Source organism: Phacochoerus africanus, chromosome 4 (genome assembly GCF_016906955.1).
Source record: "Phacochoerus africanus isolate WHEZ1 chromosome 4, ROS_Pafr_v1, whole genome shotgun sequence".
Classification (NCBI taxonomy): domain Eukaryota; kingdom Metazoa; phylum Chordata; class Mammalia; order Artiodactyla; family Suidae; genus Phacochoerus; species Phacochoerus africanus.
Window position 1 is genome coordinate 84,666,583 of NC_062547.1, and position 22,630 is coordinate 84,689,212.

At 40.9% G+C, this 22,630-nt stretch overlaps 2 protein-coding genes across 9 annotated transcripts in view; both read left to right on the top strand.

Moving 5' to 3' along the window:
- The window catches only part of POLK (DNA polymerase kappa), a 79,438-nt gene extending 78,420 nt beyond the window's left edge, over positions 1 to 1,018 (top strand). For all 4 annotated transcript variants that reach the window (XM_047778113.1, XM_047778115.1, XM_047778114.1 and 1 more), the window contains one exon: positions 58 to 1,018. In XM_047778113.1, the coding sequence (XP_047634069.1) occupies positions 58 to 142 (85 nt within the window). In that variant the 3' untranslated portion in view covers positions 143 to 1,018. The remainder of the gene's footprint in view (positions 1 to 57) is intronic.
- A 5,669-nt stretch (positions 1,019 to 6,687) lies between these two features.
- The window catches only part of ANKDD1B (ankyrin repeat and death domain containing 1B), a 68,263-nt gene continuing 52,320 nt past the window's right edge, over positions 6,688 to 22,630 (top strand). For 4 of the 5 annotated variants that reach the window (XM_047778121.1, XM_047778123.1, XM_047778120.1 and 1 more), the window contains exons 1-3: positions 6,688 to 7,008; positions 9,867 to 9,970; positions 14,583 to 14,681. In XM_047778121.1, the coding sequence (XP_047634077.1) occupies positions 6,837 to 7,008; positions 9,867 to 9,970; positions 14,583 to 14,681 (375 nt within the window). In that variant the 5' untranslated portion in view covers positions 6,688 to 6,836. Of the gene's footprint in view, positions 7,009 to 9,866; positions 9,971 to 14,582; positions 14,682 to 22,630 lie in introns of those variants that run through there. The other variant, XM_047778124.1, reaches the window with a different exon arrangement.

A 22,630-nucleotide genomic window follows, 5' to 3' on the forward strand; every position in this document is an offset into this window, starting at 1 on the left:
AAACTATTTTTTGAATATCTTCTTGCATTTTAATTGCGTGTTCTTTTTTTATTCCAGGCCAGGATTGATGACAAAGTACTCGGCATCAAAGAAAACAAAATCAAACAATCCCAGACATACCATTGACATATTTTTTAAATGAATGTTGAACATTTTATCTTTAACCTTTGAGTGAAACTTGTTACTTTATAATCAATGAATGTATTCTTGGTTATTTCAAGTTTACATGTTCATTTAGTGAAAGGCAAGTGCAATAATCCCTCCCTAAATGACATTTTTTATAGGAATTTGAAATATACTAATTTACTTCTGTATATTTTTTTAATGACCATGAGAATTTCACTTCCATTATCCTTCAATTGGAAATCATTCCTGTTGGAGATAATTTTTAAATGAGAAATTAGTAATGGGATCAGAAATTGATTTATTGCCTCATGATATTTTATAGTGAATATAAAAATATATGTTTAGGAGTTCTCGTCATGGCTCAGTGGAAAATGAATCTGACTAGCATCCATGAGGACACAGGTTCGATCCCTGGCCTCACTCAATGGGTTAAGGATCTGATGTTGCCATGAGCTGTGATGTAGGTCACAAGATGCAGCTCGGATCCGGCGTTATAAGGGCTCTCAGAGGTTCAGACAAACCTATTTTAGCACATGAATTTTTCAGCACTTAACAACTTTGTTGGCACTGGACTGCTATGTTTGATCTTAGTATCTTCTACAATTTTTGTTTAACTATATTTTAGCTCCTAGTATCTTCAGATACCTCATGAGCATTCATAATTAATTTTTATCATAAATTCTATGAAGAGTATTAGCTTAGCAGAACTAGTATGAGAGGTTTTGTTACCTTCAGGAAAATAGCATCACAGTATTATTTTCTGTTAAAAGAATTTTTTTAAAAAATATGATTACTCATTTGATTTTTTTAAATTAAAACTTCTTTAATAAGTAAGCACTTGGTTCACTTTAAAAAATATTTAGTCTAAGATTCAAGATAATTATTTTCTTTTTTTCTTGTCTTTTTGCCATTTCTTGGGCTGCTCCCTCAGCATACGGAGGTTCCCAGGCTAGGGGTCGAATCGGAGCTGTAGCCACCAGCCTACGCCAGAACCACAGCAACGCGGGCCACGTCTGCGACCTACACCACAGCTCATGGCAACACCGGATCGTTAATCCACTGAGCAAGGCCAGGGATAGAACCTGCAACCTCATGGTTCTTAGTCAGATTCGTTAACCACTGTGCCGCGACAGGAACTCCAAGATAATTATTTTCTTATCCAGGACTTTTAAATCATAAATTTCATTTCTTGGCAGTTGTATTTGCACTTTACACAAATCTGTAAAAAAAAAAAAAAAAAGGATAAATTTACTCTCACTTTATTTCAGGATGACCTTCAAGGGAAAAATGTGCAATTCAAAAGATTAATGTGGGTTAAAACACCTTCTTTAGGAGTTCATGTTGTGGTTTAGTGGGTTAAGGCCCCAACGTTATCTTTGTGAGAATGCAGGTCCGTCTCTGGTCTCGCCAGTGGGGTAAGGATCCAGCATTGCCGCAAGCTGTGGCATAGGTCACAGATGCAGCTCAGATCCAGTGTTGCTGTGGCATAGGCCTCAGCTCTCAGAGGTTCAGACAAACAAAAAACATAAAACCTCATTTATCTTAATTATATCTCTATCATGTTTTTATTAATATTTGTGAAAGAAGATAGCCTAACAGTAGTTAGCTTCAGTAGTTACTCCAAATACTTTTGTGTTATCAATAGGAGCTTTTATCAAAAAACAATTATTTAGGAGTTCCCATCGTGGTGCAGCAGAAACGAATCCAACTAGGAACTGTGAGGTTTCAGGTTTGATCCCTGACCTCACTCAGTGGGTTAAGGATCTGGTGTTGCCATGAGCTGTGGTGTAGGTCAAAGACGAGGCTCAGATCTGGCATTTCTGTGGCTCTGGTGTAGGCCAGCCACAGCTCTGATTGGACCCCTAGCCTGGGAATCTCCATATGCCATTGGTGCAGCCCTAAATGTACAAAAAGACAAAAACAAAACAAAAATTTAATTGAAACATAAAGATGGAAACCATTTTCTCTTACTACTTTAAGGAACTGAATCTTTTGTCCTCATATTTTTGTTTCTTCTTTTCATATTTTATAGCTCCTTACCCAAATGTATAAAGAAATAGCATTTTAAGAATAGCTTAAATTAGAATCTCACACAACCTTTAGTCAAGTGGTAATTTGAGTTTATTACTGGATGGTTTAAAATTAGCTTTAGTATTAGCATGCCAATCTCATGCCTAATATTATTATATGCTATGGTGAATACCCAGTTGTGGAGCTCAGTTCTTGATTGTATGATTACTTATGTAAATTCTATACAAAATTAAGTTCAATGAAACATTGATTTAACATATTGAAAAGTAGATAGCACCATATTTAGTTATTTTCTATCTTGTTTCAAGTTTATTTTTATTGTATATTTTCAACATTAGAGTAAATACTAAATTATTTTCATTTAGATGATTCATTTCACTGAATTTAGTAATAGTCAATAAAAATTTTAAATGAAATTTTAAATGTTTAATCTTTTAACCAACAGAAATGGTTTCCTTTCTACCAAAGGGGTTTTTTAGCTAGGCACATTGCTATCCTCAAACAAAATCAGATTCTATTATTAAATTGTTAGTTTTCTACTCTTAGTTTTCTACTCTTTCTCCACCTCCATTGCTTTTACTCTTATTTTCTTTGCCCAGAACTTTTTCCACATCCTTTTCTGTTTATCTAATAATGCAACTCATTTTCTTTTTATTATAAGTTTGTTTGGGGGCATTTTTTTTTAAATACAGCAAAACTACAAAGAATAAGCATCTATAATCTTGCCTACTTAAGGGTCGGAGTACAGGGAACCACCTGGAAGAACATCTTTGCAACACATATAATTGGCAAAACGCTAGTATCCAAAATGTATAAAACCCAGAATATATAAATGACTCCTATGAATCAGCAAGAAAAAGACAAACAATAATAAAAATTCAGACAAAAGTCTTTAAATGGCACTTTACATAAAAAGAAATCCTGGAATCTCAGCATGGTGCAGGGGTTTAAGAATCTGAATGCAGCAGCTGGGCTCTGGCCTAGGAACTTTCATATGCCAAGGGTGCGGCCATTAAAAAAGAAAGAAAGAAAGAGAATAAAAGAAAGAGAAAAATCCTGGAGTTCTGTGTTGCATGTTCCCTGTTGGCTTAGAGAGTCAGGGATCTGGCATTGTCAGTGCTGTGGCTTGGGCTGCTGTGTGGCGTGGGTTCAGTCCCTGGCCCAGAAACTTCTGCATGCCTTAGGTGTGGCCAAAAAATAAAGGGGGCCTGGAAATGCAAGGGGGTTTTTTAGCTAGGCACATTGCTATCCTCAAACAAAATCAGATTCTATTATTAAATTGTTCTTACCTATTAAAAAAAGCTATATAAATCACAACATATAATGATGAAATTTTAAAAGTATTCCTTAACACAAGAGAACCCTCGTATTTTCCTGGAGAGCATAACCAATAAATAAAAGAAATAAGATGAATAAAAACTGGAAACAGAATAAAAGTAAAACTTTACTGTCAGATGATATGCTTATCTACATTTTTTAAAATTTACATTTGAGAAAGGAATTCACCAAGTTTAAGGCTGTAAGATCAGTGTACAAAATAAGTGGCATTTCCATACAACAGCAATAATCAGTTAGAAAATAGGACAATAATTTATAAAGGACCTAAAGGGAGTTCCGTAGTGGCTCAGCAGGTTAAGTATCTGGTGCTTTCACTGCTGTGGCACGGGTTCAGTCCCTGGCCCTGGAACTTTCACATGCCACAGACATAGCCAAAAAAAAAAGGAAATTAAAAAATATATACATATGGGAACCAAAGGGGCCTGGCCACGGGTGGGAAGAAGGGAACGATCTGTCAAAATATGTACAAGAACTTGGGAATTACAAAATACTGTTGAAAGGCAAACAGTATGTCTCAGTAAATTCAAAGAGGAATCCTCTTCATAAATAGGAAGAATAACTATCTCAAAGATAACGATTCTCCCCTAATTTCTATAATTTCAGTAAAATTCAAAATAAAACTTCTCATGGTTTTTCTTGGAAGATAAGTAGATCCTACATTTGTATGGAAGAGCAAGTCCCACGAATAACCAGGTAGAATAGGCCCTATGTCATATAAGCATTGATTATAAATCTGCAGTAATTACTACAGTCCACTAATAGAGTAGTATTGGCATGAGTATGGACATTTCAGACCACTCAGTACAAAAAGTATTTGCTGTTTAATAAATGCGTGCCTAAACTCTGACCTTCCAACTGATTTCTCAGCTTCTGCGCTAAACCATTTTGCACACTTTTTGCAGATTAGTATAAACAGTGTTTACATGATGTCACTTTAAAATCAGAAACAAACCCAAAAAAGATTTCAAAAGTTCTCCACTCTGTCCAGGATCAGCAGGAGTTGAGGAGAAGATGATGATTTCTATGTTGCAAACACCATGACAGATTTCAAGCTATCGACATATTATCAACCAGTTCACAAAATTTCTGAAAATTTAGCAATTGGCTCTTGGAGGCCGGTACAGGCTAGCTCCCGCAAATCATTCTCCTTGGTGCTCACCAAGCACTGGCTTGGCATTCAAGGTCAATCAGATCACACTGCATAGCTTGTGACTAGACTAAACCAAGCTATTTCTCCCTTCCAGTGTCATGCTCAGTTGCTCCCTCTGCCCAGGATGTGCTTCCTGAATGCTCCTTTGCCCTCTCCCACCACACAACTAACTAGTCATCTTTCACCTCAGCCCAAGGGCCGCCTTCAGGAAAGAGTCCCTGCCCACTAGGAAAACTCATCAGTCCCTTTTTTGTGTGGTTCTGATTCTCTGTGAAGACACTGAAATATTCTTTGCTGTGATTTTGCTGTGGTCTTGCCCAACGAGGTTGTTGGCTGCTGGAGATCCTGGATGACCTTTCACTGATCTCTGAATTCTAAGAAGTAAACCCTGGCATTGAGTAGGTGTTAACTATCATTTGTTGACCCATAAATGAATAAATTATACGTGCCCAAAGACTGTGTTTATTATTCTCTTGCTATTTTTCTCGGGGAAACAGAAGTGGCTGACATAGACGGTGCACCCAGGGACAGGCATTCTGGAAAGCAGGAATTGCATTTCTTTCCCTTTATCGAATAATGGCTTGCTTTCTAAGTGTTTTATTACTCTGTTCTTTTGGGGTAGGTTGGAAATATTTGGAAAAAGGTTCAAAATATGACAGTTAGGGCTAAGAAAAAATTGCCTTTTGAGGAAATATTCCATTTTGAAAATGATACCTGGTTCTGATTTTTTTTTTTTTTTAAGTAATGTTCCATTTCGAAAAGCAGTAATATATCTGAGCATACTTGGTGCTGGTAGGATTTTAGTGAATGTTTCAGAGAGGTGGTGTTTATTCCCCTGGAACAAAAACTAGGTTTTTTCTGTTGTATTATTAAGGGATAATTACTTTTGCTTGGTCATACACAAGTGGATTAACAGTTGTTCAAGAAAAACGCAAATGATATCACAGTGAGTATTGAAAACATGATTCCATTTAGAAAGCAAACCATAATATTGAACTGTTCCTCTTACAAGTATGAGGTCATTTATTTTCTAACTGTTCCTGTGTACAGAAGGCTCAGGGAGACAGAAGATAATTGAGACAAATAGTTTTCACCTTCTCCTTCTAATCTCGGTCTCTTAAATTTGTTGTGATTTCAATCTCATGCATACCTACATATATACACACACACAGATAAACATACATTATGTGTGTGTGTGTATACTCCCCCCCATACACACACACACACAACCTCTGCCAAACCCATATCTGTTACTGAATTATCTATCCTTGCAGGGCCTCTTGAAAACATCCTCTTCTTTCTACTTCTGTCAAATCCTCATCAGCTGCCTAATCTCTAGCCTTCCAACTCATGTCTCAGCTTTCATCAGTTTCTTTCCCCTCTCTAAACCATTTTGTGCATATTTATAGACAATATTTCCCTAACATCGCCCATCTGTGTGTGTGTGTGTGTGTGTGTGTGTGTGTATCAAAAAGCCACGTCAGTTCTGGGGTCAAATCTGGTCGAGGGCTCAATTTTGTTTTCTTCCTGGATTAGGCTAAACTTCTAATTTTAACCTGTGAACCCTTCCACAGATATGAGATGTGCCATCATTTTATTTTGTTTTATTTTCTGTAATCCAGCCAACACACTGTGCTTAGGTGCTAGAGACTCAGGGGAGAGACTCTGGTTGTCCTTCAATATTCTGCTTTTCTCCTATATTTTTTTAATTTTAGCTAGGCACAGGAGTGCCCAGAATGCACTGCTATAGTTCATTCGTGTATTTTGTAAGCCAGTATGAAGGAAATACTACCCAAGATGGGGAGTTCAGTAGGTTACCACTGCATTAAAACGAAATAGCAAGGTTTCCCATCCTCAGAGAAGCAACTGAGTCTTAGTCTCTTCAAAAGAAAATTCTGGAAGCCCATTTAGAAATGATTCTATAAGAAGTTCCAAGAGTGTGGTTATAAAGCCATCCTCGACCTTTCTCCAAACTGTACCAAGAACGGCTTAAGTGTGCGCTGGGAGTTTCCGCAGGACATTTTATCTCAGGTGAATGCAACCACAGCCCGGGGCCACACCTGAAGGCCCGGTAGGGCCGAAGCCCGGGCGGGAGCCGCCCGCAGAAGTGCCCGCAGCGGAGAGCGGGGCCTGCCCGTCCGCCTCTAGCCCGGGTCTGTGCGGCGCCCTGCACTGCGGCCTCGGGGTGGACATGGAGCCCGGTCGGCGCGCCCCGCGGCGCAGGGCGGCGGCGAGGGGGCTGCCGCTCGGCGCGGCCGCGGCCGCGGCCGCTAAAGGGCTGCGGGAGGACCTGCGGGGCCTGGTGCAGATTCCAAAGCAAGACGGGCCGAGGGAGGAGGAGGCGGCGGCCAGACACGAGTTCCGTGAGTCCGGGGACGAGGTCTGGAGAGGCCGGCGGGGGCAGCTGGTCCAGCAGGTGCGGGGAAGGGACCCCAAGTTCTTCCTCAGCCTTGCGCCCTCTGTGGGCTGGTTTCCAGCTTTGGGATCCACCCCCATCCAGGGTTGGCTCACGTTTCTCAGGTCGTTTTATTTCAGGTTACTCCTACCCTGTGGGTGGAAAGAAGGTGTTACTCTTTTAAATTAAGGAAGATAACTTTTAAAGAAATGAGTAAGGCCTTTTACACATAAGGAAAGAGTTTTATGTGCTATTATCTCCTGTAGCCTGAATCAGGCACTGATTTATTGTGTGACTTTAAATAAGTCACTTAATCTTTCTATACTTAAGTTCTTTTCTTTCTTTCTTTCTTTCTTTCTTTCTTTCTTTCTTTCTTTCTTTCTTTCTTTCTTTTTCTTTCTTTCTTTCTTTCTTTCTTTCTTTCTTCCTTCCTTCCTTCCTTCCTTCCTTCCTTCCTTCCTTCCTTTCTTCCTTTCTTCCTTTCTTTCCTTTCTTTCCTTTCTTTCCTTTCTTTCCTTTCTTTCCTTTCTTTCCTTTCTTGCCATACCCACGGTGTATGGAAATTCCTAGGCTAGGGGCTGAAGTGGAGCTGCAGTAGGGGGCCGAGTCACAACCACAGCAGTGCCGGATCCCAGCGGTGTCTATGACCTACCCCACAGCTCATGACAAGGCCAGACTCTTAATCCACTGAGAGAGGCCAGAGATCCAACCCAAATCCTCATGGAGACTACTTGGGTTTGTGACTGCTGAGCCACCTCGGGAACTCCTGTACTCAAGTTCTTAAAGCGTGGAGTGGATCATCTGGACACTATTATCACTATTTTGAGGTAGTAGGGGTTAGAATTTCAACATATGGATTTGGAGGGGCACAATTCAGCTATGGTACCCCTATATTTAAACACATGACTTTCAGGGTTGACCCGACAGGGAGAGTGACCCAGGGGATTTTCACTGGCTTAGCCCCAAGTGACACACCATCATTTCTGCTACCTCCCCTACCTGCAGCCAGGCTGGGAAGTGTACTTAGGCATGTGTTCAGATAGGAGAGGAGCATCAGATGCTGATGGTCACAAGCAGTGTCTACCACCGCATGGCTGTGTTCTCCTCCTGCACCATTTAGCTCAGGTGTTGGGTTTAATCTCAGAAATTGGATTCTGCCAACTACTCTGATGAGGGAGATAAATGTATGTGCATGGAAATGTGTTCAAACATGGACCATACAACCTACACTCATTGAGGAGTGAATGAAAGGCCTAACAGGTGATGAATAGGAAAGGACGTTGAGAAGGGTGGAATGGAGGAGACCTTGAGGAGGTCGCAGAGTTTCTAGACTGGGAAAACTAGAGCTGGTGAGCTGATAGATGAGGTCAGGGTCAGCGAATGGGATCCTTGAAGATGTCAGGGGTAGATAGTTTCTGATGATGGCCATGTCAAAGTGTGACCCTGACATCAAGGGGGTGAGGTCAGGTGGAATGAAAGATTGTTGGAGGTGAGGGGTAAGGGAACGGAGAGACCAAAGTGCTGGATTAATCATCTTGTGTGGATGCTGAAGTTATTGAGAGTGGTAGCAAAAGTCGTGGTAGAAAGGAAGAGAGTGGTCCAGGTGATAGAATGAACATGCCTATCTCCCAGGAAGATATACCCCCTGGCCTTTGATTGGACTTGGTGGCGTTCTAAAGTCCTTGGCAGATACTAGAGAATCTACCTGGAAACACATCCATAAAGCCTCTTGTAGGTCCTTTCTATTTGGAGATAGTCTATTGCTGATTTCAGATCATTCCGGTTCTGACTTTATGCCCCAGTGTTGGGATTGTCCCTTGAGAACGTTACAGATTTTTTACGTCACCCAAAAAACCCCCACCACCAACAAAGAAACAAGACACAGCAGTAAATCCTGGACTCTTTTCTAGTCTATTTCATAAAACCTGTCATCTGAATGTATATACATGTGTGATAGGTAATGTTCATAGTGTATGGTAATGGGAATGTGTAGAGTTGAAAGTGCGAATCTACTTTTTATCCCCTTTCATATAAATGAGAATAAAACAGGAATTCCCGTCAGTGGCGCAGTGGTTAACGAATCTGACTAGGAACCATGAGGTTGAGGGTTCGGTCCCTGGCCTTGCTCAGTGGGTTAAGGATCCAGCACTGCTGTGAGCTGTGGTGTAGATTGCAGACGAGACTCGGATCCCACATTGCTGTGGCTGTGGTGTAGGCCGGCGGCTACAGCTCCATTTAGACCCCTAGCCTGGGAACCTCTATATGCCGTGGGAGCAGCCCTAGAAAAGGCAAAAAGACAAAAAAAAAAAAAAGAATAAAACATATTCATCCCTTTTAGCCTTCATGTACGTTTATATGATATGCTGCATGTGAAGGTTTTGTTTTGCAGGTCTGGCATCTGCACGGGGCTCTGCAGACAACAGTTTTATCTCTCTAAGCTTGTATGGAGTGTTTGGGCTTCTCCCTGTCTAATCTTACACAAACATTTTATAAATAACGCCCTCTGGGAAGTCCACGGCCACCCTTCAGCCTCCTAGAGCCAGATACCTCATTGCTGAGTTCAGGGTGGTCCTTGGGAATAATGTTTTGTTTGGGACCAGGAAGATTTTTAAGGAAGGCAGTGAAAACAGTTTCGGCGTGAGGAGAAAGTAGAATCTTGATAATACAGCTTTCTAAAATATTGAAGCCAAGTTCCCACATCCAGAATAGCAGAATGTGAAAGGCTCAAGGCTGTTGTCTCAAGATTTTAGTTCCAAGGTTTGCCACATGAGGTTTGCTTTCTCTTCAGCCCTCTTAAATTCCCTCTGTCACGCTTGCTCCTTTCAGTGCTGCCAAATGAGAAAAGCTTCCAGAATGCTGCTAGAAGCAATAATTTGGATCTTATGGAGAAGCTGTTTGAAAAGAAGGTTAACATTAATGCTGTGAATCATGTGAGTAGAAGGCACAAATATGACAAATAGTGGCATGGGTTTACACAGTCTAATTGAAATAAAAATACAAATGATTGTACTGGATGAGATAAGGGAGAGCTCCTTTGTTGGCAATTCCAGAATGTTTTAGCTAAAAGTGGAGTCAAGCAGTGGAAGAGGCCCTGGGTGTTTAATTGATCTAAGCCAAGGGAGAGTTTTCAGGACTTTATGTGCAGCTGTGCTCGGTCTGTGGGTGGGCAGTGAAGCCAGCTTTCAAGGTTATGGTCCTGGACTTGATCCTGGATCGTAGCCTGTGGATGGATCACTCTGGCCTCACATATTCTGGAAAGGCAGAACATTTCTTGCTACACAATTCATCATTGTTTTCTTGCCAGTGATGTCCTTTGTGGTTGGGGCCTTCCAAATTTAAAATCCAAAGGAGAGCTTGGGTTTGCGTTTTATTCCTTTTGAAACCTAGTGCATCTGCATGTTGGACATTGGGGCCTTTTCTTTTAAAAAATTTTTTTAATGATTTTTATTTTTTCCATTATGCTTGGTTTACAGTGTTCTGTCAGTTTTCTACTGTACAGTAAAGTGACCCAGTCATATATATATATATGTATGTATATGCATATATACATTCTTTTTCTCACATTATCCTTCTGAAAGCTGACTTTTCCTTGTTCTTCGAGTGCCTGAGTGTAGGGAAGAAGTCCACTGCCAGAAGCATGGATTTCTACTGCCTGGTTGTGTTGGGATTTCCTGTCAGCCCTACAAGGCAGGGTTTATCAAAGCGAACAGATTGGAGGCTATGCCAGTGGTTTAGGACAATTTGTGAAGTGGTTCATGGTGGGGATGGCAGAGGTAGATTTAACGTGAAATGAAGCATAAAGTTTAAGACCTCTGCTTGTACAGACTCCTTCCAGGGCACTGGGAGGGCTCTAGCAGTGTGTTCCTATTATTATGTGAGTTGGTAAAATCTGGAACAAGTAAGAAAATTTTAACTGCAGTCAGTCAGTTAAACTTTCTGACTCTGAATTTAAAGAGGCTCCTATGGAGTTCCTGTCATGGCACAGCAGAAACAAATCTGACTAGGAACCATGAGGTTGCAGGTTCAAACCCTGGCCTCACTCAGTGGGTTAAGGATCCGGCGTTGCCGTGACTGTGGTGTAGGTCTCAGATGAGGCTCAGATCCCACATTCCTGTGGCTATGATGTAAGCCAGCAGCTGTAGCTCCAATTAGACCCCTAGCCTGGGAACTACCATATGCCTCGGGTGTGGCCCTAAAAAAAAAAAAAAAAAAAAAAAAGACAAAAAAATAAATAAATAAAATAAAATAAAAAATAAAGAGGCTCCTAAAGAGTAGAAACTTCACATTCCATAAAACCCAGATCTTATCCCAAGCAGTACGGTCGTAGAAACTGAGGTCATGCATTGTGTGCAGGAGAACAATGTTTAGCAGTTATGCATTGTGTATGTGAGGGGATCAGTGTTTATGTGTATCTGGAATTTTTTGTGTCTCTGTGTATATTGCGTGTGCATGTGTGTCTGATATGTTGTGTGTATATAGTATTCATTGTCCACAGACATCCTGGAAAGAGTAGAAAAATAGCAAATTTTTGCAGCATAACAATTTTAGGAGCAAAGAAAGGGGGGAGGGAGATCAAGGAAGGAAGGGAGGGAGCAAAAAGAAACTAAACAAACAAGGATTTTCAAAGGTCATAGCTAGATTAATTGTATAATTGAAGCAACAATCATGTTTCCAAGTGGCAGGAAATAGATTGCCTAATGTACTTTTATAACCATTTGAAAATTTTTTCTGTACAACTTTCTGATATTTTAAACCATGTTTTTATATTAAAGTACTAGAGAGGAAGTACACTTAAACTTCTAGTCAGTGTAGCAAGTTCATTATAAACTCCTGATGAATTATATTATGCTTTCTAATGATGTCTCTTTAATCTTGTTTATAGCAAATTGTTGACATGGTTACTTGTAGAGTTCCTTAAAATCTGTGAAGAGAGAGACCAAAATTAAAAAAAAAAAAAATGGAAGTGGCTTATTGAATTATCTTGGATGCTATTTTGGTTTGTATCCTTATTCCCAAATAAAGTCAAAGGGGACTTTATAAGCTCCAATTTGACATAACAGAACCTAGCTCTTGACCACAGACAATGTCAAGTATGACTCATGTTTTGTCCAACTTAGTTTATCACCAGTTTAGCTACCAGGGAAATCAGATGTTTAGATAGTTCTCATATTTTTGCAATCAATTATGTGAAAGGGTTGTAGATTCTTTAGAAGCAGAATCAGTATCTAAAATATGAGAAATATGGCATGTCTTTTACTTACAAGCAAACATGTATTGTTGGAAGCACATCAGGCTGTCTTGGACAGTCTGGTATCACATGATATCACTTGGTGTTGGGAGCACCAAGTTGGCTCTTCTTTGAAGCAAAAGATATTCATAGCTTGCTTTCTTTCTTTGTGTATTTTCTCCTCTCCCTTCCTTTCTTCCTCCCTCCCCTCTTTCTTTCTTTCTCTCTCTTCCCTCGTACTTCCTTCCTTTTTTTATTGGAATATAGTTGGCTTATAATATCGTATTTGTTTCAGGTGTACAGCAAAGTGAATCAGTCATACATGTAAATATATCCATTCTTTTTTCCCATATTACAAACTATTGAGTAGATTTTCCTGTGCCGTACAGTAGGTTCCATATCTGTTATCCCACCCTCCCAGTTCTTCCCTCCCCCACCCCATGTGTTACCTGTGGTAACCATGAGATGGGTTTTGAAAACTGTTCGTTTCCGTTTTATAAATAAGTTCTTTTGTATCATTTTTACTAGATTCCACATAAAAGTGATATCATATGATATTTGTCTTTCTCTGGCTTATTTCACTCAGTATGATAATCTCTAGGTCCATCCATGTTGCTGCCTTTTTTTTTTTTTTTTTACTTTTATGGCTGCACCTGTGGTATATGGAAGTTCTCAGGCTGGGGGTCAAACTGAAGCTGTAGATGCTGGCCTACACCACAGCCATGGCAACACCAGATCCAAGCCGTGTCTGTGACCTATGCCGCAGCTCATAGCAATGCTGGATCCTTAACTCACTGAGCAAGGCCAGGGATAGAATCCACATCCTCATGGATACTAGTTGGGTTCTTAACCTACCAAGCCACAACAGGAACTCTGTGGGATTTTTTTGTTTTGTTTTGTTTTTTTCTTTTTACCACTGCACCTGCAGTGTATGGAAGTTCCCAGGCTAGGGGTCAAATTGGAGCTGCAGCTGCTGGCCTAACCACAGCCATGGCAACACCAGATACAAGCTGCATCTGTGACCTACGCCACAGCTTGTGGGCACCACTGGATCCTTAACCCACGGAGCAAGGCCAGGGATAGAACCTGCCTCCTCACAGACACTACATCGGGTTTTTAACCTGCTGAGCCACAATGGGAACTCCCTCTTTCTTTTTTTTTTTTTTTAATTTTATTTTTTTTGTCTTTTTTCTTTGTTGTTGTTGTTGTTGCTATTTCTTGGGCCGCTCCCACGGCATATGGAGGTTCCCAGGCTAGGGGTTGAATTGGAGCTATAGCCACCGGCCTACATCACAGCCACAGCAACGCGGGATCCGAGCCACGTCTGCAACCTACACCACAGCTCACGGCAACGCCGGATCATTAACCCACTGAGCAAGGGCAGGGACCAAACCCGCAACCCCGTGGTTCCTAGTTGGATTCGTTAACCACTGCGCCACGACGGGAACTCCCCTCTTTCTTTCTTGATTTGTTTGCTTGAGTAAAATTTACAGTCCAAAAAATTGCAGAAGGAAGACTACATATGGATTGAATTTACAGGAAAAATTTTTGTTATGCGTTATCAATATATCCTAGGCAGCTCTGAAAAAGAATAGGTATGTGTGCATGTGTAACTGGGACACTTTGTTGTACAGCAAAAATTAACACAACACTGTAAATCAACTATACTTTAATAAAACCTTTAAAAGTGAAAAAAAAGTATATCTTAGGCAGAAAAACAATTACCATTATTAACAACTGCATACAGGAGAAGTACAGCTTTTACTCTCTAGTTGAAATCCATCATATTATTACAGTCAATGATAGGTTATGCAGTGGATTTCAGCTTGGGGCATATGTTCCATTTGAATCCTAAAGTCTCATATTATCTGTCTCATAGTTGAGAAATGCAAGTTTATGCTGGGCACAATTCTCATCACTCTCAAAGGCAAGGCAAAGAATAGATAAATAATCCAAATACAAACACCTGATAGGAAATTATGGGTTGTTCAAGAAAAAAGAATCTTCAGATTCTGACCAAGGGCAGGAGTTGAGGACCGCCCTTCTGCTGATTTGAATACACACCTTACCGGATACTAAGGAGGGGCTATTAGTATTCGAGGAAGAGGGGACCCCCACTCCCCTTGGATAATAAAACAGTAGCCCACTGGATCCTGGGGGCAGAGCCTTTTTGCCTGCCTGCTTGCATCTCTCACAAGCATCCTGTCTTAATAAATCTATTTCTTGCCCATCAAAAAAAAAAAAAGAAAGAAAAAGCATCTTAAGAAAGCTAAGTAACAGTCAGATGACTGAAAACACAAATTATGTTTCCTCAGATGAACCGCACAGCCCTGCATTTCGCAGTGGGGGCAAATCATTTATCTGCGGTGGATTTCTTGCTCAATCACAAGGCCAGGGTGGATGTTGCTGATAAGGTAAGTTCATCATTTGGCAGAATGGACTGGAACAGACGAATGGGGGAAATCTGGCCACTTGGGTTATCTTTTCTCTGCATACCCACAAAATATTTCCCTTGTCAGGGTTCATTTTGGAAACATCTCTTTAGAGAATATATATATATTTTGTGCTCTTTGTATTTGGTGACTAAATGGTTTCCCCATCCCCTGTAGGATGTAGGCTTTTACTTATTTTCCCCAGTAGCATGCATTTGTTAGAAGATGGTTGCCCAGAGTGTAACTGGGGACATGGAAGACAGAAGCCAACTGGACTTGGGGACATTAAATCTGGACTTGTCCCCGTGAACTCAAATAAGGCATACTAAACACATACTGTGAACGAGGCACCAGTCTGAGGACTTTGATATTTAGCCCGCTCAGCCTAGTGAGAAAAGTATTACTATAATATCCAGTTTACAGATGAGGAACCCAAGACACAGGTTAAGTATCTTGCCCCCAAAATTACATCTGAGTCGAGGCAGGATTTGGATCTAGCTTCTCTGATTCCAGAGTTCATGCCTTTTAAGCACTTTTTACCTTAATTATTTATGTGCCTAGATATGAAAATCTACCCTGAAAGTTTTCCACTGACTTTTCCCAACCTCATTTAATACTTTACCATGGCAAAGGGAAAGCACTGAGCCTGGAGAGACCCAACAGCATATTTATCATCTCCAGTTGCAGAAGTAAATGATAGCCTTGGTTTTTAGTTAGTCTAGTGGATCATGGTTCTTGATTCTTAGTTAATCTAATGGGCCATGGTTCTTAAACCCGAACCATGGATAGTCCCGAAGAGCTATCCTCTTTTATTTCTCTGAACTGACTCTTTGGAGGGGAAGGCTTGGCATTGCTTTACTTACCCGCATGTCTCACAGGACCTAGGTTTAGGATGTGCTTAGTAAGTCTTTGGAAGATAAATGAATGAAGTCAGTTCAAACCAACTGGTCATCTTACTGGTTTTGTTGCCAATCATATACATGGCCTAGAACTCAAAATGACGAGATTTTTCTCTTCGTTCCTCCAGGGGAGACCATCCCTTTCTGCCTAATTTATTGCTCTGATATTGGTGGGCAAGTAGACTGGTGGGCTTCTTCCAGCAAAATTTCTCTGAGGTTCATCTTCATTGCTGTATTTGTCAGTGATTCCTCCCTTTTTTGCTGATTAATGTTCCAGCATATAGATGTACCACAGTTTATTATATCCATATGTAAGTTGAAAGACCTTAGAATTGTTTAGTGTTTTTTTTTCTTTTTGGTCTTTTTGCCTTTTTAGACCCACACCTGTGGCAAATGGAGGTCCTCAGGCTAGGGGTCCAGTTGGAGCTGTACTGCCAGCCTACACCACAGCCACAGCAACTTGGGATCCAAGCTGAGTCTGCTACCTACACCACAGCTCACAGCAACGCCAGATCCTTAAGCCACTGAGCAAGGCCAGAGATCGAACCCGCAACCTCATGGTTCCTAGTCGGATTCCACTGAGCCACGACGGGAACTCCTGTTTCCAGTTTTTGACTATTACGGATAAAGCTGCTGTAAGCATTCATGTACAGGTATTTGTATAAGCATATGTTTTCACTTCTCTAGTGTAAATACTTAGCAAGATTACTAGGGCATATCATATGCTATATACAAGAAGGTGCTAGGAGCTCCTGTTGTGGTGCACAGGAAATGAGGTTTCGGGTTTGATCCCTGGCATTGCTCAGTTAAGGATCTGGTGTTGCCATTAGCTGTGGTATAGGTGAAAGACAAGGCTCGGATCCTGTGTTGCTGTGGCTGTGATGTAGGCCTGCAGCAACGATTTGACCCCTAGCCTGGGAACCTCCATATGCCATGGGTGTGTCCCTAAAGAGAAAAAAAAGAAGCTGCCAGACTTCCTTAGAGTAACTGGGCCATTTTCATTCCCATCAGCAATGTACCAGATTTCCATTTGTTCCACATTCTCATCAATACTCAATGTTGTTATGTTCCCCCTTAATTTTAGCCGTTCTTATCAGCTTGTATTGGCATCTCATTGTGGTTTTAATTTGTATTTCTTTAATAGTTAATTATTATTAAAGCACATTTTCTTGTGTTATTTACCATTTGTATATCTTGTTTGGTGATATGTCTATTCAGATCTTTTAGACTTAAAAAAAATTTGATTGTTTGGCTTGTTTTTGTTTTGCTACTCCTGTGGCATGAGAAGTTCCCGGGCCAGAAACAGAACCCGAGTCACAGCAGTAACCCGAGTCACAGCAGTAACCTGAGTCACAGCCGTGAAAATGCCAAGTCCTTAACTCCTAGGCCACCAGGGAACTCCTGCCTTTTTTTTTTTTTTTAATTATTGAGTTTTGAGCATTCATTATATATTCTATGTATATTCTATATAGTCAAACCCTTTGTTAGGTATGTGGTTTGTAGATATTTCCTCACACTCTGCAGCTTATCTTTTTAGTTTTTCTCCACAGAGCCAAAGTTTTAAATTTGGATCAAATACAATTCACCAATATTTAAAAAATGAATCTAGCCATTGGTATTATATCTAAGAATGATTTGCCTAACTTAAGGTCATGAAGATTTGTCATACTTTTCTTCTAAAACTTTTATAGCCTTGTATTTTACATTCAATCTATCCATTTCGAGTGAATTTAAGTATAAGTTATGAGAAGTCTTGTATATGGCTGACCGATTTTTTTCAACCCCTGTGATACCAATGTCCCCTCAAGTTTCCAGCACTTTCGCAGTGCTCTTTAAACCTGGCCCTCACATGTGCCATCCACGAGCCAGTCTGGATCTGGGCAGTGGTCGACCCCATAGTTCAGTTCCCCAAGGTTTGTCACACTCCTTAGGGTCAGGTGCATGTATAGGTCAGAGGTGACACCAGGAGCACATACACAGCTTTATGGAGTTGCTTTCCTGAGCTCCCACCTCTCCAAGAGCATCTCCTCCACATTCTCCATCTGCACGGCCCTTCTCCACCTTTTCCAGGTCCTCTCACTAGAAAGCCAAGGGTGTAGTGTACTTGCCAGCTCTGCTGTGTACGTCCCACAGTTAGGTCTGCCTCCAGGACTAAGAGGGAAAAACCCAACGTCCTCCTCTGACCACAGTTCCCCCGGTCAGAGAGAAGGATCCCCTCTATCAAAGATGTAGGTGTTTGCCCAGTCACTGCTGCTACCCCTTCTACTGGGAGGTTGCAGCTTTGGAACTGAGGCTTGCCTGCGGGAGAACCAGAAGAAAAAACACCTCCAGATTTCCCCCCACCTTTTCTGTCCTGTGGGGACCCCTTCTGCTCCATATACCAGAAAGGGATGCTCCTCTGGGGCCAGGGGAGCAGTTCTGCGATTTGTACTGCCCCGAGTCCAAGCTAGAGGGCATGGAAGGAAAAAAACCACAGATCAGGAAACCCTGAGGGTTTATATTTTGAGTTCTGGTTTTCTTCCCCAATCTACCTGCAACAATGTACATCGCAGAGTCCTCAAGTAACTATTTCAAGCTTTCTGTCCAGAAATATTAGTGGCCTTTGGCGGGAGTGCACTTAGGCCATCTCAAACAGGATGATAACCCCAAATCTTTAATATACTGTGGAAATGGAGAGAATTGTACAATAAACATGGTTGTAACCATTGCCCAGGTTCAATAGTACCTTTTAAACAGCATGTCTGAGGATTGCCCTGTGTCCAATATAGTAAACGAACTGTGTTTATGTCAGAGTGTTAAATCCATTGTACATGAAATGATGAAGAGAGGTTATACCAACTTGTTCTTGCTGAGGCTTTTCCAAACATATATTTGTATTACCATGTTTTTGAAGCATGACTCTGGCAAGCATCAGCTTCTTGAAACTTTGCCTCGTGGGACTCAAATGCTGTCAGGCAAGAAATATCATTCCTGATGTATCTCTGTACTCTGCCTTGAAAGTTTCCCTAGCAGTTATTCCTGTAACTAAAATCAGTTATTCACAATGGCATTAGAGCATAACTAATGAAACGCTTTGTATAATTCAAGAAATGCCATGTTTGGCCAGGCACTGCAGCTTCTTCTTCTTCCTCTTTTTTTTTTTTTGCTTTTTAGGGCTGTGCCCATGGCATATAGAGGTTCCCAGGCTAGGGCTGAGTCGGAGCTGCAGCCGCTGGCCTGTGCCAGAGTCACAGCAACATGGGATCTGAGTCATGTCTGTGACCTACACCACAGCTCACAGCAACACCAGATCCTTAACCCACTGGGCAAGGCCAGGGAGCGAACCCTCATCCTTATGGATACTAGTGGGGTTCGTTACCCCTGAGCCACAATAGGAATTCCATGGCAGCTTCTTTATCTGTGTGTTGAACCCTGAGTTTGACTTGGCAGATGTCTCTTCTGACTTCTAACCCCTCTTTACAAAGAGCCAGCAATTACCATCCCTGCATCTTAATCTTTTTTCAATGCCTGTTGTGGGTGCATATCAGTGCCAACTACTGGGGATTCAACTTGATATAAGTCCTTGCAACTCATAGTAGGTCCTGAGACTAGGAACACTCCCATCACCTGGGAGCTCATTAGAAACGAAGATGTCCTGAATCCAAATCTTTGATTTAGCAAGACCCCTGGCTGATGGTGTTAAGAAGTACGGGCATGAAGTACAGTCCCTACTTTGAGGAACCAGCACTCTGTCGGGGAGCAGGGACCGAGACTGTAGCAGCTAAGTACCAATCCAGAAGCTGAATGCTGAGGATCGCACGCATAGCCCTGAAGCTGGGGACTCCAGGTTCAAAGAGGGCAGCATCCCAGAATCTGGGGAAGAGGCAGATAAATGGAGCTCTTACTCCAGATGTGAAACAGGATCCCAGGTGGATCGCAGGTGGTGCTGGAGGATGACAGGTGTCTGCTCTCAGAGCTTCTTCCCTCTGGGAAGCGCCTCAGGTGCCAGTGTTCCCCAGGGGAAACTCTTGACTTCACCTGTCGTCAGACCGGTGATGAGAACAGCTTGTAGTGTCTGTGGGCATTTCACACTTCACAGAGCATCATGTGCTGACTGTGAGTGTGATCCATGACTTCTGCTCATAAACTCCTCAGGCATGTCAGTGTCCTATCAGAAGACTTAGTTTTACGAAGGCCTTGCGAGAGAGTTTACGTCTGTGATGAATGATTCTTTGCCTCTGAGGAACCATGGCTCCTTTTGGAATTTATGGTTTCAGAGACTCAAGTTGTTTGCTGCTTGAATTCCTTGCTTTTGGATTTTATGATGAGTGTTTAACATCCTTAAGCGTTAGCTGATTTAAAATTAGAGATGACTTCTTATGGAAAAATAGAACTTTTTTTTTTTTTTTTACTTTTTAAAAAATTTTATTATAGTTGATTTACAATGTTCTCTCAGTTTCTGCTGCACAGCAAAGTGACCCAGCCATACATCTATATATATTCTTTTTTTCCACATTATCCTCCATCATGTTCCATTATAAGTGATCCAGTATAGTTCCCTGTGCTATACACCAGAATCTCATTGCTTATCCACTCCAAATGCAGTAGTTTGCATCTATTAACCGCAACCTCCCAGTCCCTCCCAGGCCTTCCCAATGCTGTGAAAATACTTTTCTGGCAAAAAGAGGGCTATTATTTCTTTAAATTTATAACAACTTTGAAGTATGCATTGTATTTCCCTAAGTGCCCAAAATATCAATAATTAACTGATAGAAGGATTGTGTGATGTAAGCAGTATATTAGAAATAGGAAAAATAGAGCTTCTATCAAAACATAATTTATCATTTATCCCAAATATTTCTGGCCTTTTTTTTTAAAATGTGAAAATAGATTATTGTTACTAGATGTGGAACATTGATTTATAGGGAAGGTTAAATTAAGCGGTAAAATTTCTTGAAGAACCTCAACTAGTTATTGTACATTATTGTTTCTTGGGGAAAAGTGCAAGACTTGGAAAGCATTTTTTTTTCATACTGAATTTGTAAGTATGTAAATAGACTTAAATACACTGTGTAGTGTGATGGCCGAAATGTAAATTTTATAGAGTATGTACATTTAGAGCAGGGTTTCTCAACAGTGGCACTAAGACATTTTGGCCAGATGATTTTTTTTTTTTTTTGGTTATTGAGGATGTTTGGGATTGTAGGATGTTTTACGGTTGTCCCTGCCCACCAGATGCCGGGATCTGCCCTAGGTCATAACAGTCATAAGTATCTCCAGGAGTTCCCCGGTGGTTCAGTGTGTTAAGGACCTGGCATTGTCACTGCTGTGACTCAAGTCACTGCTGTGGCATGGGTTTGATCCCTGGCCCAGGAACTTTCACATGCCGCAGGTGTGGCCAAAAAAGAAAAAGTATCTCTAGACATCTCCAAATGACCCTGGAAGCAAAATCATCCCCCAGGTGACAATCATAGTTTTATTAGAGTAACATCTCAATAATTTAGAACTTGCTTTTTCACTTCTCCACACCTGAACTTTACAGAGATTAAGCAAATACATTATTGCAGTTTCTGGGGCAGCCAAAATAACTGCCAAAAGGCTTAAAGACTTCACAAATGGCAGTCCCCCACAGACCCTCATTCCTTGTTTATTTATTTATACTGTGTCCATTTAGCAAACCGGTGTCGAGGAATACAAATACAGTTGATGATGAGAGACAAATAAAATGTGCTGAGAAGGCTTACTTGTTGCAAAGCACTTTTACAGAGGTAATGCATGATTTTTTTTTTTCAAGATTGAGTACTACATTTATTGTGATTAAATACCTCACATTTTACATGTACTATTGTACTACGGTTTTTATTAGGATCTTAGTTTGAGCTGCTGTACAAATACACCATAGGCTAGGTGGCTTCTGCAACGTTTATTTCTCAACAATCTGGAGAGTCCAAGATCAAGATGACAGCACTTCCAGTGTCTCATGAGAGCTGCCTGTGTTTCTGTCCACTCTCAGTGAAGAGCAGAGAGAGAAAGCCAGTTCACTGGTGTCTGTTTATAAGGGCACTAATCTCATTCATGGGGCTCCACTCTCATGACCTACTTATCTCCCAAAGGCATGACTTTCAAATACCAGCACATTGGGGATTAAGCTTCAAGATATGAATTATTGAAGTTCCTGTCATGGCTCAACGGTTAACGAATCTGACTAGCATCCATGAGGACGCAGATTCAATCCCTGGCCTTGCTCAGTGGGTTAAGGATCTGGTGTTGCCATGAGCTGTGGTATAGATCACAGATATGGCTCAGAACCTGCATTGCTGTGGCTGTGGCGTAGGCTGTCAGCAGCTACTCAGATTCGACCCCTAGCCTGGGAACCTCCATGTGCTGCGGGTGTGGCCCTAAAAAGACAAAAAAAAAAAAAGATATGATTTGTTAAGGGACACAAAAATTCAGTCCATAGCAGGGTCCTCTCTTTTTAAAAATGTGACAGAGTTTTTGAGTGTTGAGCCTCTGTGCCATTCCCTCATAAGCCCTGTGGGTTTTGTTGTTGTTTGGTTTCATTTTAAAGTAGATTAATTTTTTCAGCTTTATTGAGATATATTTGAGAAATAAAATTGTAATACACTTAAAGTGAATGTCATGATGATTGGGTGTATATATACATTGTGGAAGGATGCCTTGCATCTAGTTAAGTAACACACTCATCATTTCACGCATTTCTTTTTCTTTTTCTTTTTGATGAGAACATTTAAATTCTACTCTCTTAGCAAATTTCAATTATATACAGTAGTGTCTTCAACTATAGTCATCATGCTATACATTAGATCCTCAGACTTTATTTTGACAGAAATAAGAGGAAACAAGCAGGCTGACTTCGGTCTTCTGTTTTTGTTTTTCCTTCTTTGCTTAACTTCCTCTTCTCTAGTAACTACATTTAACAGTGCGGCATCTATGTGTGTTTTTTATCTCTGTCCTTTTCTTTATGTGTATATAATCGTGTCCATATTGTTATCTATGTACCTTCTTACTAACTTATTATATAGTAAATACAGA